Below are 23,833 nucleotides of genomic sequence, written 5' to 3'. Positions count from 1 at the left end.
AGGTCCATTATCTTGATCAGCTACAGGTAAATTTGGTCATGAAATATTGCTGCAACATCCTTAGAGATGATGCTAATATACAACTTAGCTGTTTTCCCAGTAATGTTATTGTGACATTACATTTTACTTTTTTTCTTTCTTTCTTTTTTTTTTTTTTTTTTGAATGAATGAACTGGTACAGTTATTAACGACAGTGGACTCCCCAGGAGGTGGTTGAGATGGATGGGCATACAGAGCAAACAACTGTCACACCAGACACTGTGGTTCATACCCACAGTCCTGTCTGCGGTTAGGTTTAGGCAACAACAGAACTTTGGTTAAGATTGAAGACGATAGTTTTGATTACGTGTAAATACACATGTTGTGTCTGTTAATACACTTCCTATAACCATTATCTTGGTTAATTGGATGAGCATATATATCATATAAGAATGAGTCATTTTGAAAATAAGAGGAAATTACTGCACTGCAGGTTTAAATATTTTTTGTTTACTCTGTATAGAATTACAGTTAAGTTTAATTTGCTAAATCCCAGGAGTATATGCACTCCACTATATTAGTTCACGTGCTGTAGATACTGTAGCATACTGCCAAGCTGCTATTGGACATTTAATTTTTGCTTCAGTGATGAGTCCTTTATTCACCAATCGTTACGCTGTAATCTGCTTAAGTGCAACCAAAACCCTGAAACCTTATCTCCAGCTCTGATTTGATACTCAGTGTGGGAATCTGCAGTGTATTGTGGCAAGCAAGAGCTGTAGAAATGGTGCTATACAAAAAACTCTGCCTTAAGAGCACATTGCTTCGGCAGACTTGACTGAAGCTAGGCGAGTGAGTTGGATTTATGTTAAGTTTGGACAATTCTTCCCAACAGCTTTCATTAATAGCTGAATTGATTCCAACACATATTCAAGGAGAATTATTTACAACTGTTCTTGCATTAAGAGTGAGTGAAAGAGGCAAAAAATGACCATCTGCCTTTTGTCATTAGTATTTGTGTAAGATCACAGCCACAGCCGAGGGCAAGGCTAAAAGAACACTGCTGACCATAAATTGCTTCTGCTCTTGGCTATTGAAGTGTCTGTTATCCCATAGGCAGCGGATACAGGAAGGCAATATAAACCAGCAACCTGATTGTTTCAGGGGATTCATGACCCCATGTGACAACTGCCTCCCCACCCAACATCCATCATGGGAAATGATGATGTGTATGTTTGTCTCCACTTTATATGCATTTTTGCACACACTGACAGAAAGCTGTCAGCTGTGTGGGACTGGAATGATTTTCCACCGGCATCCATGGAGAAAATCCTGGTTGGATTCAGAGCTGCCTGGCTTTTCTGATGTGTAAGAGCGCTGGAGACAGGCCTAGCAGGTTTAAGCAGATTAATTAGGGTGTAGCGAAGACTGTGAAGAAATCTCTCTTCCAAAGATGCTATATCCACTGACACAGCTTTGCATACCGGCAAGTCCCTGAAATGTGCACACTACCACCCGCATCTCGCTCTAACTCCCTCAGATGTGCACGAATGTACTGCACACACACACAGAGGAGACACTGCTGGAGGGCCAAAAGTCTGCCATGGCCCTCACTCATCCCCTCTCTCCAGGGTTAGTCCTATAATCATACCCCCTCCCTCTTCCCCTGAATGTGTTTATCCTCCCTGCCTCACTCTCACTCTGTTTTCGCTTAGAAACACATTTCCCCTTGTTAGCGCACTTGCAAGGAAAATGCTACACTATTAGGGCTGATTTTCACTTCCTGTCTCTTGATCGGAACACAGTGTTCGTGTAAACATGGTTGCCCAGAAGGAGCACGAAAAAATAAGAACAAAAAATGACCCCACGGATTAGCAGCTGTGAAAGTGGTGCAGCTTAAAATTCAAAACTGATTGAAAACAACGCTAGGAACGATGGGAGCTGGTTCTTTGTGTTGCAGACTGGGTACCGCTCCAGAGATATGGAAAGTGAAAATGAACCCATCCAAACTCAAACCAAAACTTGTTATTCCTTCTATACTTTTTTTTGTGAACACCCATTACCTTCAATCTTAACTCACTGCTCTGATTGATATTGAAGAAAAGACAAGGGCAGAAAATAGAATCAAGCCCCCCCACCCCCCCCCACCCCCCCGCCCCTCCCTGAATCCTCATCACCATCATCATTTTCATCATTACATGAAATATGACCGAGAGCAGAATCCCACAATGCCGTGCAAATGTCGACGTGGGTTAGCATCAAGAAGACACAAGAGATATGCATGCATCATCTGGCCAGGAGAACATCACTTGTGGGGAGACAGCCAGAGGCCCTAAGGAGGAGAAGCAGAGAGGAGGGAAGGGGGAGTGAAGAGGAGCGAATGAAAGAGAATGGTAGAGGGAGAGTAGAGGGTGCAGAACAACAGAGGGGAACTGAGAGGAAAGTAAAAAGAGAATGCGGTACAATATTGGGGTGGGGGGGGTAAAATGAGTGTGATATTCACTGTAGCACAGGCAGGGAAATAAAACAGAGAGGCAATCAGAGAAAATGGAGGCATAATATCCCAGTGCTGCATAATCTCCACAGATTCAAGCATTATGCATAATCTCCACAGGTTCAACAATACACCATGTGCCCTAATTCTGAGCCAATTACAAAGTGTGCGCTGCTTGGATGGTTTGCATGTGTACAGGGGTATAGATCCGAGTGGGGGGAACTTGAATTCTGAGAGGGGATTCAGGATATTGGGGGGGGTTTAGGGTGAGAGGGGGTTGGTGGTGGTGGGGGTGTCTCCTGAGGTGACAGCTGGGGTCCCAATGCATTGCAGCATCCCTCCCCTTTGCCTTCTGTATACTCTAATGCCCTTCACTGACCAGATTAAAGCCCAAATGACAAACGCACAAAGGCTGGCAACATCTGTTCTGGAACACACTGTCCATCCCTCCCCATGCTGAGCTCTGTTGGTCACTCCTCAGTTCCAGTCCCCACACGGACAACATCTGCAGCGATGGACTAGTGCACATTAACTACTGGAGCATGAGGCCAAGCTAACCCACTAACCGTGAGCGCATCATCCCTTACACAGGAACACAAGTGCTTTATAAAGGACCTTTCCACATTTTGCCTTGTGTATTATCAGAAGTATATTACTTGTATACCTTAAAACAAAATACCAGTTTTGTCTTTCTAAAAAGTGCAGCGATAACCATTACAGTACAGTCAAATTTTCATGATGGCCTGTTTTGGCAACAAATGTGTATCACTGGTCTCCAGTGCAATGTCAAGATGGAGTTGCTATGACTTTCCCTCGTTTCTTATGGCCAAATGACGTGATGCGTATGAATTTGGTCTCAGTATTGGTGTTGTCATGTGCTACCTTCCCCTCTCTGGCACTCAGCATAGGGTATTAAGGTTTGGAAAGGGTAAGAGACAAAATAGCAAAGTGTTGTGGCTCTTTTGATCTACTAAAACGCTGCTATTGTGCAACAGCCACTCGGGCTTGTTGTGTCTGCTTCACATTTACACTCAATTCAGCCTACAATAACCCTCTTCCTACTGTGTATAGCAGCCAGGCCAGTCTCTGGTGTGACTAAAAAACACTGGTTGTGAACGAAAGAGCCTTTCTCAAAAGAGTCTTTGGGAAAAAAAAAAAAATCACTTCTGCAACAAATGCAATTACACGGCATGTCATCTTTTATTGTGAACTAGTGTAAAGTGTCTTTAAGTAGCTAAGCCATCACAGACCCTGTGGCTCATGACATGTGTTTCCTATCACTTTTAATTCAGGGATTTTTACAGCTACGGTGAAGGACTTTAGAGCCCTCACACCATACAGTAAATGGATCATAGTAGCAGTCCAAAAAAATGAGAAGAGGCGGGAGGCACCAGATCCATAACCTACACAGAAACTAAATGGATATGTAAATTCTACGAAATGTGAATACATACATATATAGAGAGAGTCATAGATCAGGTCTGTGGGCTGAGGAAATGAAGGGCACCAAATGGCATGATGTTTTGAAGGTTGCAGATGAGGCAACGATATAGGAAGTGAAGTGTAGAGTAAAGCACGTTGAGATTCTGACAGTTAGCAGCCGTCTGCTTATCAGATAACCCCTAGTGCACTGATTCTAGATCTGCCATCCAGTTCTGCCCTCAAAATACTGACAGTAACCGTTTCTTGCTTTACACAAACAGACACATGTCGGATGGAATGGAATCTTATTTGCTGCCTTGTTGCAATTACACTCTGTACAACAGTGGAGAATGAATTGACACACATTGGGGTGTGGGTATAAAAGACACTGAGAGGCCACAGTGCTCACTCTGTCTTGTATGGACCATTTATTTATGAAATAACCTAACCCAGGTAAAAAGCATGAAGAGACAGATGCTTGAGTGTGTGGGCTTGGGGGTTGGATAAAAGAAAGATACTACGTTCAGTGGATTTCATGAATTAATGAAGCTTCCGGATATTCCCTTTCCTTTTTACTCGCTGATGTGTCTACTGGGGAAGTCTGATGTCATCTTATTGCTGCCCCGGCCCTGGCACTTTCCACTTCTTTGTGAATCAGAAGATGCAGTGGATGGAGTTGTTGACAATTTCTGGGCAAACCAATGTGATGGAGGTGAATGAATGGGCAAACGGAGGTCTGGAAAGTAACATTTAGCAGTTGTAACAGCGCTTTGGCCTAGATTGGGTGGAATGTTGGGTAGGCCGCATGAATAATAAACCAACTACAGAGCCCCTCTGGCTGCCTGGTGATGTTCCTCACTCTCATCACCCCAGCCAGACTGGAGACAACTGAAGGGAGCAGATAAGCTTACTCAAATTAGTGGTATTACACCATGAAAAACAGATATTTTAAGACAATGACTAGCTTCCAGTCCTGTTTAATATACCAGAAAAGAATGAAGATAATATATTTTAATGCTACTGCTTGTGCCTTGGTGTTTTTTTCCCTCATTAGTAACAAATGTGCCTGAAGATGCCCTCGTACCCACACAAGACAAGTCTTTATGCAGAGATTGTACATCAATCACTGCACAGCGACAATTATGAAGTATTATCATTTTGCTGAGAGACACATGACTTAGTTTGCCACACTCAGATGCACACACTGTCACACTCCAGTAAAGGCGTTTACAACCACATACACAGAGACATATACATGCAGAATGAGAACATAAGCATGCTAGGAGTCAGTTTAAAGTTTTAAAATTAATAAAGTGATTTTACTTGGTTTCATCATGATGCCTGCTGTACATTCCAATACTGACACCTGGCTTTATATAATGGTTATAAAACATGGCTTTATGTGGCTTTCTGAAAACAGAAGGCTGCACCCAGCTGCAGCTCCCACAGATGACAGCAGCAATAAGTTACAGCTGTATCAATAATGGTGTGAAGGCCTCATTCAAGGTCTGCTAATGCAGTAGCTTAAGCCAGCGCCAACTCATCTAAAAGGAGATGTATGGCCATATTTCAAATTCAAATGTAGAAACATGACTGCATTAAATTATAGCCAATAATGTACTGTGTATGGCATCACGATATATACTACCTTGAAAGGTAGTGTGGCATGTAATGAATCATTTTGTGATCTGTCATATTGAAAATGGATTGTGCAGTATGGTCTTTGCCAAATCCCACCCCAAACATGAACACACAAAATAACATCATTAAATGTCAAATGTATGTATAGCATGGGTAGCAGGTATGCTTCCGACAAAGAGCATAATTTACATTATTTAATTTGCCCTACTTAAAAACATATTTAGTATATTTAATTTAGTATTTCCACATAGTCCTCTCTTGGACAAGTGCAACTTAAGCATTAAAACTTCTGGCTACTTTGACAGATCCAAACATTTTTTTTCTCACTGTGTGAGAAGTAATGTCTGTCAGAGAGGGGACAGACTAGCTGGCAGCTGCACCCTTCCACACTGTTTTGCTGGCGGATTTTCAATCTGTGGGCAGGAAACCTCAGGCAGACAGGAATATTTGGTTTATTCATAACAGGGATCCTCAGTCACAGGCTATGACAGGTGCATGAGAACAGCTTGACCCAATATGACCTTTACCAGAGTTTTGCCAACAACTTCCTAAACACAGCCACTGTTACTAACTGCTGCTGTCACTAGACTTCACAGAAAATATACCATCTCTGAACCCAGTAACCAGATACACTGTAATAATAACTGTAATAACTGTCAATTTCATACATTTTAGTCATTATTATTCTTAGTTTTAAAAGTAACAATAATCCAGTCATAGTTTCAGTTATTCATTTTTGAATATTTCTGTCAAGTTGCACTATTCTATGAACTCTTTCATCAGGCATTATGATATTATAGTTTTAAATATGTCTTTTCTTTAGAAGGAATTTTAACAATATCCTAAACTTGATGATACATATCATAAAGAAATAATATCCAGGTGGGTTAAATCATTTATGTGAGGGTAAATTAAAAAGAAAATAAATTAAACTAAGCATAACATTAAGTCAAATGAACAAATTATTAAGTTATTGATCATAGTTTTTGATATAATACCCTGTTTTCTATTACGTCAGCACTCTAATATTTTCTGTGACTAAACTGCCATTGCCTCTTGATGAGGAAAGAAAGATACTGTAATGGTAAGTTGGTATATCATTGAAAGTAAGGTTCAGTATGTACATCACCTGAAGGAGAGGTGTGGATTAATCAGAATTATTATAAAGAAATAGTAGTGCCAAGTAGAAACACTTTGGAGTTAAGCAATATCATCCATTTTAATTTATGATAGATATTAAGATTTGAGAGAATGACATGACATGGGTATAACCAGGATATAATAGATACAGGGTTGCATTTGAAAAACTGTCTAGAACCATTGTGGAAAACACAGATACGCAGATATGAATTTATGAAAATGGCACTAATTGGCTCTAAAATATAACATGTTGAATTCTATCTTGAATTTATACATACGTACATCTGCTTCTTAAAAGAATTAAAAACCTACAGCAAGCGTCAACACAGTAAATCCAGTTAGTATGCTTCTTCACACCAGGCATATGTTTCTTCCAACCAACTGTAAGAAAGTGCACCAGAGCTCTTAAAGGTGTTTGCATGGTCCAATTAACAACAGATGCTAGCCCTTAGCTAACTTACCGAACCTCATAATGCACAGACCTCCAAGGAGTGAGCATGGTCCAGTTAGCACCAGATGCTAGCCCCTTATCTCACTGTCTTCAGCCAAAAAATATGCATAAATTAGTTCCACTTGCATGCCCTGGCCACCTCTATATTTGCACTGTTATAAGCAAGGGACCACCTTAAAAATAGGAAAATAAATCTCCTATATGACATGAAGCTGATACAACATTGACACATAGACCAAATAACAAATGGAGAGATACACTGAGCTATTTAAAAGGTTGTCTGGCCACTTCATCAGCCATACTACAGGCAAATATACCATTACAATCAACCACTGTGCTAGTTCGCAATTACAGACAGCGTATTGGGACTCTACTCTAACCACTCTAACTGAGGTAAGAACATAGATGGCAATCAAGTATATATTATAGCAGGATTTAAGCTAATGTAAACATAAAATTCTAACCTGTAGAAAAATTCAAACCACAGACCTTATAACTGTAAGTTATTTGTCAAAACATGGAGTCTCAATTAAAGATGGCAGTTACATTGGGCAAGTTTCTAAACACTAGATAACACATTTTTCAAATGAATTTACAGGGTTTAAAGCATTTGGAGCATTTCTAATTTTTGTGTGACTCTAAACGAGCTCTAATTGTCCTAATTGTGTAATTGTCCAAATACACTGTCAACAACAGAAAAGGAGAGAAAAGCTATTAGTGCTTATTGCTGACCACCCGGAGCAACAGTTTCCAATTTAACAGAGAAAAATTGCCACAACATAAACAATCGAGCTTAGAGGAACATTAGTGGGGCACTTGAACCTTTGGGTAAAGTTTTAGATTTGTGCTTCAGTTATGGCACTGTTTTGATTGCCTTAGCGTAGCCTCTATATTAGCAGGTCACTAGCACACAAGTGACTGGTGATTATGTGCTTCCTAGCAACAACAAGATACCCCCCACAACAAAAAGTGCCTCATCGTGATTGGGATAACAGATGATGATTGGGATTGGGATAACAGATGATGATGAAGAGGGAGGCATGGCTTTTTCTGGTGTAATCACGGCCTAAGGCTTTTAAAAAATTCTACTCTTGAAGCACAGGTATGTTGACAGCTCATTTACCACAAATCCACCAAGCGTCTTACCATTCAAAGCATATAAAATGATAATGATCTCAATACACTTCTCAGTTCCTATACATGTGTGCTTCAACTACTAATGATGTTTCTCCCTACATTTGTTCCTTCATATACACTGTATCAGATACCACAGTTTGGATTATGGTAAAACTGAACAGAACTGAATTCAATCAGAACAAGTTCATTTGAAGATGACTGCCAATAGTGAAGGGATATAGTAATAATGACAAAGATAACAAAAACACTGACTTATCTTGGACAACTGAGAAAGATCAGTTTTGGTCAGCTGGGTTCACAAACCTCAGTGCACTATACCAGCTTAATGCAAGCAAGGCAGAGGAAGGCAAACAGGGGATAAGTACACATGAGAGCCATTGGACTGGCAACAGATGGTGCAATGTGGCCAACCTATCTACCCACAGAAAACATTGACAATCTGCCTGGGAACACACAAGGCTGGCAGCCACTAACTTTGGATGATGTCAATGGGTGGGAGTGAAATGCAGGATTAATGGCGACTTGCCACTTTCCAAAACACAGGAGAATGTCTCCCAATGGAACCCCTACTGAACCTTAAGTGGTGTACAGCATTTACAGAATCCCACCACCAGCGCTAACTAGGTCCTAAATAATATTAATGGCTGACCCCAACCTCATTTCTGGTATCACAACAAAAATCTCACCCAGAATCCACGCCTGCATCTACTGGACGCTTGAACAAACACAAGTAGTTTCTAATCCACTACCCATGTGGTGTATGTCAGTTGTAAAGCACAAATATGGAAGTGGGGATAAATGATTCCTTCCATGTGATGCACTTTGCGAGAGAACAGTATTTCATGCCTGGAGAAAGTATGCCTTTGGCTCTCAAATTATGCCAATTAGGCTAATGTTGTTGACTGGACAGTCTACAGTGCTGAATGGTTCAGAGGAATTCCCATCACTGAAGACAATACAGTGACAAGGAAGCAGAAAGTGAGGACAGAGAAGAGACACAACACCAACAGAGGTCAAAATTAGATAATTATCTGACAATCTTTATAGCCTTAAAATGAACCAAGTTGATACTGACACTCAAATCAAAAAAATCAATGTTTAGCTTCTTCACAGAGGTACTTTGTGTAAGATATTGAGCAATGTTGACCCATTTTTATCGCAGCACACAAAGTATATATACAGTATCTTGGCAGTTGCGCCTAAGTTATTTGGGACTGATAAATTTGTTAGTTGGTAAGTACCCGTTAATATTCTCACACATTTCAAAAGACATGAATTGTTGTCTCTGAGATGCTAACAGGTATGGCCATGAGTGATCAGCTGTTGATTTGGGTATTTCCCTGATGTTTGCTTGGGGTTGGATTGCAGTAGCTGTTTCCATTTTGGATCTTGGGACCCCTTTTCACAAAAACAATTCCAAATGGTGTAGTCATGCTTCACAAATGACTGTCTCACAAATCACAGATAAATTTGTGAGTGCTACAGGACTCTCTGCATGCTCATGCATGAGTCATAATTATACTGCTTGTTTTGATTAGTGAGACCTGTGTGAAAATGAGCAAGAGGAAATAAAGAGGAAACAGGGTATAAATATACCCAATTTGCTTCTGCTTTTTCGATGTTAACTAATCAAAGGAATTAATTAACTGACTCATTCAGTCTTTTTTTAACACACAGGAACACACAAAATATTCAGGCAGCAGACTTTCATTTTTAGCTGGAGCTGACCTTTGTCAGTTCAAGTGTCTAACGTTGCTGGTAGCAGAATACTTGTAGCTAAATAACATTAATTTTGTTTGTAACTTGCTCAAAGGTCAAAATGAAACTTTTGACAAGCTGGCAAAAACATTGGTTGTAAGGAGATTGCAAGTGATTGTGTTTTGTAGCTCAACAAGCTCAACAGAGTGGTGAGTCATTTCTAGTGAAACAATATAGCTGATAGCATCATATCAATTTCAGTGGTCAGAACTCCATTAAAAGGCTCTATGGATGGCCACATCTATCTGCTGGTTGGCCTCTATCTCAACAACTATTGCATGGATTGTCATGACAGACTTTCCTGATCTCCAGAGAATGAATCCTAATCCTAATAAACCAGCAGGTCAAAGTTTTCACTATTCCTGTGAAATATCTCAACATCTATTGGATGTACTGATCAAAGATTTAGGTTTCAGTTCTTTGATTTATGGACCAAATACCTGCAAACCTAATGGTATTCTCATCAACTACAGATGACTTTGTGTTTAGTACTAAGTAGCAAATGATAGTGTGTTAACATGCTAAACCAAGATGGTAAAATTATACCTGTCAAACACAGTAATATTAGCATTGTCACTGTGCGTATGTTAGCATGCTGATGTTCATTTAGCTCAAGGCACTGCTGTGCCTAACTACAGCCTTACAGAGCTGAGCATGGCTGTAGACTCTTAGTTATGTTAGGTTTTATTTGCCCAGGTTTTAGGGTTTGTCTCAGAAATTTCTGCCACCAGTCCCAACACCTTCAGTGTGTCTGCCTAATGTACACTGGATTGGGCTCCAACTCAACATTGCGTTACCTCCCATTTGCGTGGCAAGAACATGTAGCTTGACAAAAATTTGTGACAATTTTCAACATATTTTTTATTTGTAGAATTCTACTCATTCTACTAAAATTCCAAATAAATGTCTAGCACATCTATCTCTAAATAAATTTAAAAATTATAGTGCACTAATAATAACACAATCCAGACACTAGATTTATCTAGCATTGTGGCTGCTTAGTTTGTTGGCTGCCTGTGACTGTGAGGATTTAATTGATGATTGTCTGGCTGAGTGACTATACTTCTAATTCACTTAGAACAGTCAAACAGAGGGGGGCTCATCTCGTTCTGGAGTTCTGTACTAATGAACACCCTTGCATCTGCCGCCCCCTCCGCCCACACCTCCCGTCAACACATCACTGTTTATGTCTTTCTGTCCCTTCTTAATAGTTTGAGGGAGCTGTTCTAATTCCATCAACAGCCACTCACTCTGATGATTAGTGCCAGTCCACTGGTGGCCTGGAGGTCGCACAGTTGTTTGTTGACGTTGTTCTGAAGTAGTGCTCAGCTGCAGCATCTGACTAGACAGACTGAAGATGTGAAAAGCTGGCTCGGTGGCTAGCGATTGTACATACTGACAGCAGGTGATTCTTGATTATTAAAATTACATGCTTGGATGTGAAAAACAAGTGACATGCTGCTACTGTAGTGAGTCTTGTTTATCAAGCAAAAGTACAAGACCTTCTAATAATAAACAGACATGGCCTCATTTCTCGGTGAAATGGCTGATGTTATCATTTGTGTCAAATATGCACCCAACAAGATGGTTCAGGAAATAGAATTTCAACAAGGTTGCAAATACTCTAGATTTGTGCCCAGTGATGGTCTATCAGCTGACATGTTCCCCCACTGGCCTTGGATCAAATTTGTTTCTTTCCTGTGTATTCCATTTGGCTTTCTTATTTCTAGTCTGAGAAAAAATGGTTGGTAGAGAATAATTACTGGTTTGTTCAGTAATTTTAAACTAAAGCAAGCCACTGTATGTGCTCAATGTGAACCACTTCTTTGGGAAATCCGTTGTCTACAGTATGCTACAAGATTTAGAAAGACAAAATACCATACAGATGGAAATAAAAACATGTTAATAGCGTCATAATGGTCGTCACAACTCTGTCTCTGTCTTGAAGTGTCTTGAAGTGTCTGAAATGATGTGACACAAAAAGAACAAATGTACTTTAAGAAAAATCTTAAAAACAAACGTGTTAGCTGATAATAAAGCAAGTGAGAAAAAAATCAATACATGGTGAAGCAAATGTAATAATTTCTTCAGATTTAAGGAAAACTGACATTTGGGGCGTATTTTGTTTGTTTGCTAGTGTGTTCTGCATTTTTGTCATCATACCCACTGTCAGATGAGAGGAGACATTCAATATGATTTTGCTAGATTAATGTCTACTGATACTTTGTCCTGAGCTCTATTATACAACTTGTATGGAAAAACAACTGTATTGGAATAGGTGTGTTTTTTTTTTTTATTTAATAAGACTTGGTTTTATTTATGGTATTAAGACAAACAAATATTATGAGGTATATTATTTATTTTTGCCAGGCTGCCAGCTGTAGATTTGTCTGGCATATCTGCATAATTTACATATTTTAAGCTTTGCTACCATCTGAAACAGCTGAAGTGTTTTGCATCACATGGAATGAATAATGCCCCTTCAAATTTCAGTCAGACTGAAGCTCATAAAATGCACGACGAACCGCCAAAATTGAGCTTGTACAGCACAAATGTACCAGGGGGAGCAGCACCCCTCTAGTTAGCTACATTTTCTAAGCCACTGGTTGAGATACAACGCTACAGCCCATTAGAAATTTTGAGGATGTGTGCGGACTCCTAAGGAAACAAACCATTTTGAGCTAGGCTTGCTGTCATAGCATCCCCACAGCACTTTCATCTACCCGCTTGCTCCCACCCGCAGCATTGCATGACAACTTTGGCTGCAGCAATACTGGCAGGATCCTGAAGCCCCTGAAGGAGTCATGCGATTATGCGTCCCTGTAGCCATGATATTCTGAATTACACAAAGACAACTAGAGGCTGCCTTGGTCATACTGTCAGAAAAAAACAACTTATTGACACTGTCTGTGCAAGAGGAGACAGCATAGAACAAAATAGGTTAGTGCCTGCTATTTGAACTGGGAAACAAGATCAACACTGAAATTGCTTCATTTGTGGGTAAGGTTGTGAGCAGGGCATTTGAATGTAGCTTCCACTGCGGGGTAGTGAACATCAAAAATACATGGGGTTAGAAAAGCAGATTTAAATTTGAAGCAACAAAATTTCAAAGCCTATACAGTCATCATGTTGCCATCTAGTTTTAAAAGAGAACTGACAATCATACAATTGAAAACCCCACAGGGTTTCACAGTAGTCAAATAGCGGGTACTTGAGATTTAATGTACACTGGAGGTGGGGATATTTAGGTCCTGTGTGGTTGGTCTGCATGGTCATATAGCAGCCAAAGAATACAGAGGCATATTGAAGTAAAATTGATGCACTCCACTGTGCAAACACTGTTCCCTCAAGGTGTCCCTATACACCCATGAGGGTACTACCCCCATCCATATAGCAAAATAACAAATTCATGAAGAGATTGAAACAAGGCTTCAAGAATGATCAAGTATGCCACAATACATCATTCAAGACCCACATGACAGCATTTCATGGAACATTTAAGCTGTTCTGGGGCAATGGGAGCATATTCTATATTTACCTCCTGATATTTAGATTTAGCATTTGTATGTTTGGTAGTTGATATTTGCAACATTATACGGTGCTTGTTATTCTAACCCACATATGTGTTGCAGATACATAAGTGGTCCCCCACTCTTCCAACAATAGAGAAGAAAAATTATTTCCTATAGTAATTGCAGCTCCTACATTGACAATGAATGTGACAATTAACTGAGAAAATGAATTCAGAATGACTGTTTGAGCTGCAAAATACAAATGAGCTTTATTGTATTTTAAGGAAAACCACAAAATCCCCACAAAATCACTCTGACACAGTCATTGTGTTCATAAAGTCGGCCTCTATTCAGTCAAGGGAATCAGCGGAGCAGCTATAACATTTGTCTCTTGACACTATAACGACAGTTTTGGGTGTCTGGTTTCGTTATGAGAGAGAATTATTCTCTGTCTTCAAACGCAACTGCACTGCTCAAGATGTGCAATGTAAATGTCATGTATAGCACAGAATAAATTCTGATTAGAGAGAGACAAGGACACTGTTATTGTAGCTTTAGCACTAGATAGTTATCAACTGAATATCAAATACCATGTGTCATTTTATGCGTAAAAGCCAGTGCTATATACTGTAACACTAAGTACACACATATACACGCACACACCTATTCCAGTCTAAAGGCAGATTTGTATGTCCTCTCAAATGCCCAGCATCTCCTTAAGCATTAGCATTTCCAGGACAATTCCCCACTATTGATTTAAGAGAAAGGAGAGGAACCAGCACCAGTAAAAGTACAAGTGTCTAATGTGGAAAAGGCAATAAGACAAAGAGAGGATGTAGTGCACAAAAACACACAAAGATCTCAGATAATGTCTTGACTGAGTCACTGTTAGGTCAGGGTTCTTATCTCAGTCTTTTTCTTCCTATGCCATGATCTCCCAAGGCAAAGCAGCACAAGTTAAAACAGCACCATAAAGACCATAGCACTGGGAAGAGTTCCTTCCAATTCTTATTCCAACAAACTATGGTTTATAGTACATCATAGTCATGGTCATCAGGTCCAATATTATTTCCTAAGCTCACCGGTTTTTTATTCAAAACAGGACTATCAGTGGGCATGTATGTAGACGTGCTTGGGTAGGTAAATATTTAGTAAATTTAAAATAAAATTGCAATTTACTCTTGCCTGGAATTCCCTATTTCCTTATTGCATACTACATCTGTGTGAGAGTGGGAAACAGAGAGCAGGGGAGACAGTGTGGGTGTTTGTGTGTGCATGCATGTATATCTGCGTGTGCGTCCGAGCGTGTGTGCATCTTGTTCATGGCAAGAAATCAGCTCAGTTTAGCACATAATGGAAATGTGAATAGCCCAGAGCGACTCTCTCCCACACAGGGAGAGAGAACTGGCTGGGAGCGGGCTGAATCTTTCCAAATCCAAACAGTGAAGGGGAGTTAGGTTAAAATCCTGCCCCCCCTCCCTTTTCCCTCTCTCCTCCCTCCCCGGAGCAATTCACAGCTCTGCCCATACATTACTCAAACAGGTCATCCAAACAGGTCTCACTAGCAGTCTGAAAACATATTCACACACATATGTGCACACATGGCATGCACACAGCTGAGCAAACACACACACACACATACTTGTAGGTTCAGTGGATAGGTGACGTTAGTCATATTATGACAGATGACATCTTATATATGGATCCCTTAGCATAACAGCCCCAAAATGTTATGCTTAATTTAACAGAAGCTCTACCTTTTTCAAATGTGACATTAACACATTTTCATATACCCAACAAAAGGTTACCAACCTCAATACATACTGAATAACAATTCCCCCATTCTTCTGTCACGCAAAAGTGAGATTCCACTGACCAGGACATTACCTTTGTGCCTAGAGGGACATGATGAAAAGTCAGACTCACATGCTACTTCTAGAGATGCGTTCCGGCTTATGGCCTCTCCCAGATAGTTTCGGGCCACGCACACGTAGCTTCCATCATCAGGCTTGCTCCGCCGTCCATGGACGATGCGCAGGAAGAAGAGGGACCCGCTGGGCAGCAGCATACGGTGGGAGCGGGGGTTGTCGCGGTCCGTCTCAACGCGCTCCCCATCTTTGTACCATTCCACCGTGGGGGTTGGACGGCCCTCTGCCTTACAGTTGAGAGTGGCTGGTTCCCCCTTGGACACAATGAGGTCAGAGGGGTGCTCCACGATTCGTGGTGGGAAGTCTTCCTGGCGAAGACGAGACCCTAGAGGGAAACAAGAGAATAAAAACTATAGTATATAGTAGTAATAGTCATGCTATCTATGCACACATAAATAGTGTATTTTTCTGAGGCAGTCACAGTTGTATGTTTGGGATGAAGCATATTAGTTAGCATGAGCAACATTAGCAACTGTGGATGATCAGCCATAGCCATATCTCTAAAAATAAGGATCACTTGAATAAACTGTCTCTACTTCTCATCTCTCACTGACATCATATTTTCACTGCTTTTCAAACAGTAAACAATAGATCTAAACAGATTTGTAAATGTGATTGATAGAATAAAATGTATGAGATAAATTTTATTCTTGAAAGGAAAATTGATAAGTGTCAGGTTCTTATTGACAGCACTATATGCCATGGTATTACACTCAGACTCCCATATTTACTTTCACAGACAGGAGCTGAGGAGTCATTACATCTCATTAGCTTTTTCATTAACACATTCCATCAAACACTGACATCGTCAAACATGTTGTCTCAGTGGGTGTATAACAGCGACTGCTACATTGGATTTTTCACTTTGCACCATAATAGTGTGGATATGCAAAGCTTACAATTCTCTTTCCTGCCAAAAGGCTACATTACTACATCAACATGCATAATATTTAGATTTTAACCCCAGTATTTGACAGTCAATCCTCAGCAAATGTCATGACAATGTCTAATCCTGACTCTCCTGATAAGAATAATGTCATCATTTGTGCAACTGCAACCCAGTTAACAACCTTTACTCTGCTCAGTCTTTCCATTTATTTGGCCTGTGTGAACACCTTAGCTCAAGTCAGTGCAGTTTCATGAATTCCACCTCTAAATGTCACAGAGTTATGACCCAAATGTAGTGTCACTGTGTTTGTTTACAAATGTGACAGCATGACAACTCTTGTCTGTTTTATGGTGTATGAGCACATTATAATATCTGTGTTAAAAGGTCTCTCTTTTCTGTTGTGCACATGCAAACAAACCTAGAGTGTGATGTTTGAGTTACTAATACAGACTTTTCTGGACTGTCATATGGCAAAGGAATAAATAAGATATAAATAAATAAAAATGATGTTACACGGTGTCTTGTCATTTTGCCTTTGATGGTGACAAATTGCAAAGGCAACCATGATGATTGGCTGCTACATAGCAACTGGAATTAAAGCTGCAAATGTGAGTAAAATTGATGTGGCAGTCTATAATGTTAAGAGGTTTGTTGACAAAAAGAATTCCATTAGCTGGCGCGAACACGCCGAACCATGGTGATACATTACGTTTTTAAAATGCTTTTAAAACACTAAACATATGTTTCTAGTGTAAATAAGAGTTGTGGGGATGCACAATAACACACAAATAAACACAGAGTTTGTGTAATACTGAATTCTCATAATTGGTTACCCCATTACTGAGTCTCCACTGTGCTAATGTAGAGTTTTATGCTGTCAAACAACAGAATTTAAATGAGATGATTTTCGTTGTGGGTGGCACATTGGCTCAGTGGTTGGTATTGTCATCTAACAGCAAGAAGGTCCTGTGGGGTCCTGTCAGTCTGTTAGCCCTGTGATGGACTGGCAACCCATCCTGGGGGTTTGCCTGCTTTCTGCTCAGAGTATGCTCCAGCACCCCGTGACCCCGAATACCAATAAGTTGGATAGAGAATGAATGATTTTTAAGACTTAAATGTTGACACTGTAACAGCTGTTGGGAAAAAAAACATTTTAGAATACTTTTTTGGACAAAATGTGACTTATCTTTTTGTCTAGGGTTGCTTGCATCAAATCATTTTTGTTAATGGGGATCTGTCCATGGTGCTGAAGCTGAAACTCAAGGTCTTGCAGAAAAAGAAAGGTCAGGGACATATCAGGACTTATTAGTAGGGTACTTTTCTTCACCCCTTTCCACAAGCGCAAACCTGGGTGTTAGTTCTGGCCTGGTGCTAGTGCCAGTTTGTTGGTTCAACTTGCAAACCTTCTAAGGACCAGTTTGCCTTTCCATGGCTAGAGAGCCACCATAAAGCTACATCAGTGAATCACGGTATACATCTGTACACATATCTGCTTTCCCAGCAACACTAGCACCCAGCACAACAACAACAATGGCGGACTACATCGTTTCTTTCTAAGTGTTGCTCCTGCCTTAGTGAGCCTACATTCTCTTCCAATCACTTTGATTTTGAACATTTCAAAATTTTTAAAAATGGCAGTCTCAAAGTTTCAGTTGGCCACCATAATCCTGCACCTAGCCCCTGATGTAAGTGGTTCTCAGTTGAAGTGTTGGAACCATTCTCAAACCTGTTTTCCTAGCCAAGATCTGGTTCTTTGGCTGTCAAAACACAAACTGGTTCAAGATTATGCACCAGGTCTGAACCGGCCTTCAAACCGCCTTGGTGGAAAAAGGGTAAAAGTCACTTTGGGATACATCTCTGCCAGTAGAGTGCAGAGGAACTCAGTTCAGGCTTTTAGAAGGTTTAGGTCATAGAAGATTAATTTGATTGTCAATTAAAGTGCACAAGTCTTTCAGGTTCCTTATGTCATTTAAAAGTTTAGTTGGAGATGTTACAACCACAAAGTCAGTCTGAGTCCTGCAAATTTGAAATCAATAAGACTTAAATACAAGTAGTCAAGATGAGCACACTGCCAGTGTATCGTAAATGGTATTACACACAGACTGCACAGTCTCAACATCATCCTCTCTAGATCACAGGCATTACCTGCATTGTTGCCACTGACATATAGTCAGTTAAAAACCATCAAGTGAGATAACTTGTGCCATCTTCTCACAGAGGCGTCGCTATATTTCAACTAAATGAAAATAGCTGAAATGCACACTGACTGACAAGTTCACTATACTACACTATACTATGTATGGAAAATGGGGTGGCGAAAACATCAATAACATCTGTCAGCAGTAGTCCGACACAATCGACAGCCCCTAAAAATGAACACCTCCCTGACATTATGTCAACAAAAACTGAGTCATCACAGTGCTTCGCTTTAGACTGCGTGGATGCGCTGTATCAGTTAAACTGGCAACACAAAGTAATTCCAATGTCCTGAAACCACCCATACCCACACCCACTTTATGTGCTGATCACACCTGCACTACATTTACCCCAGTGACACAGATTTATGTTCTATGGGCAACAGGGGACAGAGTAATACAAAACACTTCATGATAAGGACAACAATTCCTGTCAAGAATCTTAGATATGTCTTTTAGGTGCAGCTGCGTTTGTACATATGCACAATAGGTCCTTGCAATGTATGAGTAACCTCTAGACATGCAAACGGCCAAGGGTGGATTTCCAGACTATATGAGTAAGCATATTCCCTATGGTACATTAGACATTTCAGCTGTAGGACGTACAGAGGCTCTATCATCATTGCCTAAGCAACCAGGCCATTAGGCCACACAGAATATGAACTGAGATAGAGATAATTAAAGCAAACTGTTGGCACGATCTGAAAAAATACAGGTTTGCAACACTCTTGTGTTGACTGTACAAGTGCAAGACAAACACCATAAGAGATCTAAAGAGCCCATTTCATTAAAAACCAATTAGTTAAGGCCTCTGTCTTTTGGGAAAACAGAGAAAAGTTACGTGTTGCTATACCTGGAATCAATTTTCAAACTCGTTTCAAATAACAATACCCGTGGTAATACTGGCAATTTAAAAGCTGTCAAAGATTTTATTCAAGTAACAAATGTGTTCAATTAGAGCAGCCCTTATGAATAAAAGAACAACTTCAGTCTACCTATGCCATTAAATATTTGGCTTGGCACGATGCCTTATATCATGACAAAATTAAACAACCGGTTCTGTTATGGCGTATTGGCATGGGGTATTTGTGATTATACACAGGAATTCAAGAGGAACAGCAAAATTCACTGTAAAACGTTTGGGATACCGTAGTCGGTATTTTCTTGATGTGCCTCAGCTGGTATAAGACTACGGGTCGAACATGCTTCAGGTCACAGCCCGGTGTGGTTTTCTCATGCTTAATGCGGGGCAAGACATTCTTTCAACCGTAACATTTAGTTATAGATGTATTCATAAACTTACCATTGGTTTGGGTGTACAGAAGTCCACAGAGAAATAAATACTGTAGAGGACCCATTCTGGCATATTGGCCCCGTGAGCTATAGGCGCATGAATTCCTCCTCAAGCGAAAAAACAACAACAATCAATTAATCAATCAGTTCCGTTTTCACTTGTGCGACTTTGTGGCAATTTACCGCTCCAAGTTAGTGAACTAAAACAAGCAGAACAGTTATATCAGCCGCTGAAGGGAAATCGTTCTCATTCACATGTCCGTTCTTTCCTCTCCAAGAGCGCACCAGTTAAGCAGTGGTCTGTCGAGTCGCCGACACGTTGGAAATTTCTGCAGTCACCAATTGCAAACATCACACCGACGCCCAGAGACACTCCAGTTACTGACGATTCCCCCGTCCGACCGCATTCTTCTCACACTTTACCGGGTCCGACCGCGGGGAAACGCGTCCATCCTCGCGCGGGACAAGTTGGGAGATGAAAGGTGGAGACGGGGATTCAGTCAGAGGTGAGTAGCTGCACGGTGCAGCACAGCTCAGCCCCTCCTCTCCACTACACTCCGCTGCCCTGGGAGAAACTAACCGGCGAATATAACATAGCCTACACAATAGATGTGAATACTAAAGCTCAGCAGTACTCCACAGTCTGGACATTTGGATGATACAGACGCTCATTAGTGATTCTTTCCTTTTTTTCCTGGGCTGCAGTTTAACAAGAACACTTCATGTATTCAGTAGACAGTCTTTGCAGCATGATCATTGTGTATTTAAATGAAAATATGCTGCTTTGGCCATTTTGTTGGTCAGATTTTGTTCTATTTCTTTCACGTTTTATGTCTTGTGGACAGATGTGATAACATTATTTATTTATTTATCGATATTCAATTAGACTGCTGCCCCGAACAATTGACAAATAACAACAAACTCATTAAATGTCCTTTTCTTCTGTATTGTAACTGTAATTCTTCTCGTGTGTTCTTCATATTATTAACATGCAGCATCAGGACTCTTTTCCATGCACACATTATAGACAGGTTTTTTTTTTTTCACATTCAGTAAATGGAGTCATTTTGTTTGCCCAACAAACAAGCATTCCTCCATCTTTCAGATCTGCTCTTAGAGAGTTGATGGATCATATCTGTGTTAATATTTCTGTATTTTTTTTCTCCTAGCAGCCCTAACCTTTTATGCTCTACAGATAGGTCTACACCATCTTGTCAGATGCCAGAAACCACAATGGGTGTTGAATAAAATCATTTAAACAAGGCCCTCCAGTTTTACTGTCTGGCATTTCATTTTCATGTTCATGGTTGAAAAAGCCATCACAGAAGGTGTACAGCTGTAAAGAAAAGGCACTTCATCCCTGCCTACCGCCTGAGGTGCTTATCCTGCCTTGTCGTCAATACTGCTCAATGTTGTCAATAGTATTATAAATGCAGCACCTCACTGTGAGATGAGAATGAGATGGGCTGTATCAGGTGCTATTGATCCAGAGGGTGAAATTAAACCATTTTTGGCACTGTGTTCACAGGAGTAGATCGAATAATAATTGTGGAAGATGACTAAATCGAGTCTATATGAAGGGGGTGTAAAGTGAACGCAATCATTTAAATTGGATAGATCTCATCCATCAGAGAATAATGTTTTCAATAGAATTTCCCCCGTTAGATTGTTCTTATGGCAGCAGCTCAGATATGGAGACCTCTTTCCTCTCAATAACTATTTGGTTATGCCTCAGTAGTGCAAGCTTTTAACAAAACTGAAGTGCAGGAATAGTTAAGTGGCATTTTGGGTACGAAAAAATAGTACTGTATTTCCATTCTAGAAACACCACAATGCAGTGAGGGATTTGTGACCTTTGCATGTCCTTTATTTCAGAAATGCAAGGATGAGATAATAAATAGGCTTTCTGATAAATTAATAATCTTATGTAATCTATCAAGGTGAACTTTAATGATGTGAGAAGGAAACTTCAAGAACACAGTTAGTGATAATTGTGCCAAATGACTTGATACACAGTAGTGCTGCTATTCATCATGAGAACCTAGAGTAAAAGACATGTTAGTATTAATGTTATATTTCTTCCCAGAGACAATTGGGAGTAATAGACATAGAGGAAAATTGTAATGGAGCTAAAGCATAAATAATGTCAAATGTAACCAAGGGTTAGTATGTTGAGTCTTGACAATGATAAATATGATGATTACCAAGCATCATCAAGTGACACTGTGTATAATGAAACACATGCTATGCTGAAACCACTGAAAATATGCAAGGATTTATGGCCAGCATTCTCTTAACACGTGGTAACATCTCAGTAACACAACTGTGAGATTTTTTAATAAAGCATTAACCTCATGGGATTTGGTTACATCTGTTAGGCAATTACATTTATTGCATACAGTTAGAACCTATATATGAACACACATTCAGCTTAAAATCTACCCGAGAGTCTATGTTGTTACTGTCTGGACCTAAGATGATGCTACTAGTTTTTGTCACCACAGTCTGTCTGTATATCACTGATTTTCCTTTTATGTTATCCTGCAGAGAAAACTCTAAATGACTCACTCTCAGGTCCAGTCAGGAGCTCCAAATATTAACATTAAGTAAAATGTTACACCAAATAAATATAGTATAGGATTGCTGCAATTAAATTATACACCACTATGGTGTATGAAATCAAACTGGTATTTTTGCAGATTGTAATACTTTGAATAAACATGACATATTACAGAAATTAGACATACTGATCATCTTTGACTGAACCAGTCTTAGTGACACTCCACTTTTAGACAGAAGACACAAATTTATACACCCTCTGAATATAGCTATACTACACTTGGGAAGCACTTTCATATATATATATATATATATATATATATATATATATATATATATATATATATATATATGAAAGTGCTGAGATTGAAAGTAGCATTAAAATGGAGAGACAAAAGAGAAAATGGCATGTGGAATAAGCAGTTGCGTAATGGCATTTGATGCCTAGCATAAGGTCGAAGAAAGAGAATGTACATTTATTGAGTGAGGTGATTTGATGTTTATCTTTGAAGTTGAATAAGATAAGCGAGGCAGAGAAAGACTCCATCTCTCATCACACACACAGGGACAGACATGTTTCCAGGCAACGTGGGATTCTGCTGCCTTTCTCACACAAACCACAATCAAAAGGGCTACCAACTCCCATCAATCTACCTCTTGCTTTCTCTCTCTCTCTCTCTGTTGATCACACATAGGAGACAGTGTCAAGGTCACAAGTTTTGTCCGCACCATTACCTACTCATAACCGTGTTTGTCCAAGCCAGGAGTGTTGAAGGTAACAGATGGTGTGTGTGACAGTGTGTTCAACACCAGGCATGCTCAGCCTTAGTGAGAGTAGACAGAGTAGACATGTGTCCTGACCACAAAGCCCAAAACTGCATGCAAGTGACAAACCTCTGTCTAACAGCTTAGGGTACTCTGGTCAGTGAAAGAGTGACTTGTAATTTAAACCAGTGAGTATTTTCATAGTATGTACAAATAAAGCAGTTTGAAAAGACGGTAATTTATATATCACACATCATTTTAAACTACAGCAGTAAAATATTTGAATACTTTTGTTGAGATTGGGTTTATGTCCAAAGCTAATAATGTTATGTGTCAAATAAGAGTGTTTTGCTGTAAATGGCAGAAAACACTCTACATCTGGCTATAAGTGCCACTGAGTAAAACTTTTCACATAAACACTAAAACCAATTAGTTGAAGGATTGACAGTATTACAGGTCCTACTGAGAACCAACACCCCAGGCTGCTGGTTTCAGCTCATCATTTTGGATTGCAGATCACTGCATCATTCTGGCCCTCAAATTGCTCCACATGATACATAATGTTGTATGGTACTAGGCTGTAAATTAATACCAATTATAACGTAATGTTATATTGTATTTTATGATCTATCAGTAGCAGTAAGTTGGGGGGGTTTGGTGGCTGTGGTTA

At 39.9% G+C, this 23,833-nt stretch overlaps 1 protein-coding gene across 1 annotated transcript in view; it reads right to left on the bottom strand.

Moving 5' to 3' along the window:
* LOC108893983 (roundabout homolog 2) overlaps nucleotides 1-20,495 on the bottom strand; it is a 72,687-nt gene extending 52,192 nt beyond the window's left edge. The window contains exons 1-2 of the mRNA XM_018692498.2: nucleotides 19,850-20,495; nucleotides 15,461-15,787 (exon numbers count right to left, since the gene is read on the bottom strand). Of these exons, the coding sequence (XP_018548014.1) occupies nucleotides 15,461-15,787; nucleotides 19,850-19,904 (382 nt within the window). The 5' untranslated portion in view covers nucleotides 19,905-20,495. The remainder of the gene's footprint in view (nucleotides 1-15,460; nucleotides 15,788-19,849) is intronic.
* Nucleotides 20,496-23,833: the final 3,338 nt, after the last annotated feature.

Source organism: Lates calcarifer, linkage group LG20 (genome assembly GCF_001640805.2).
Source record: "Lates calcarifer isolate ASB-BC8 linkage group LG20, TLL_Latcal_v3, whole genome shotgun sequence".
NCBI lineage: Eukaryota > Metazoa > Chordata > Actinopteri > Centropomidae > Lates > Lates calcarifer.
Note: the sequence above shows the minus strand (reverse complement) of the source record. Positions and strands in the feature narration are given on the sequence as shown.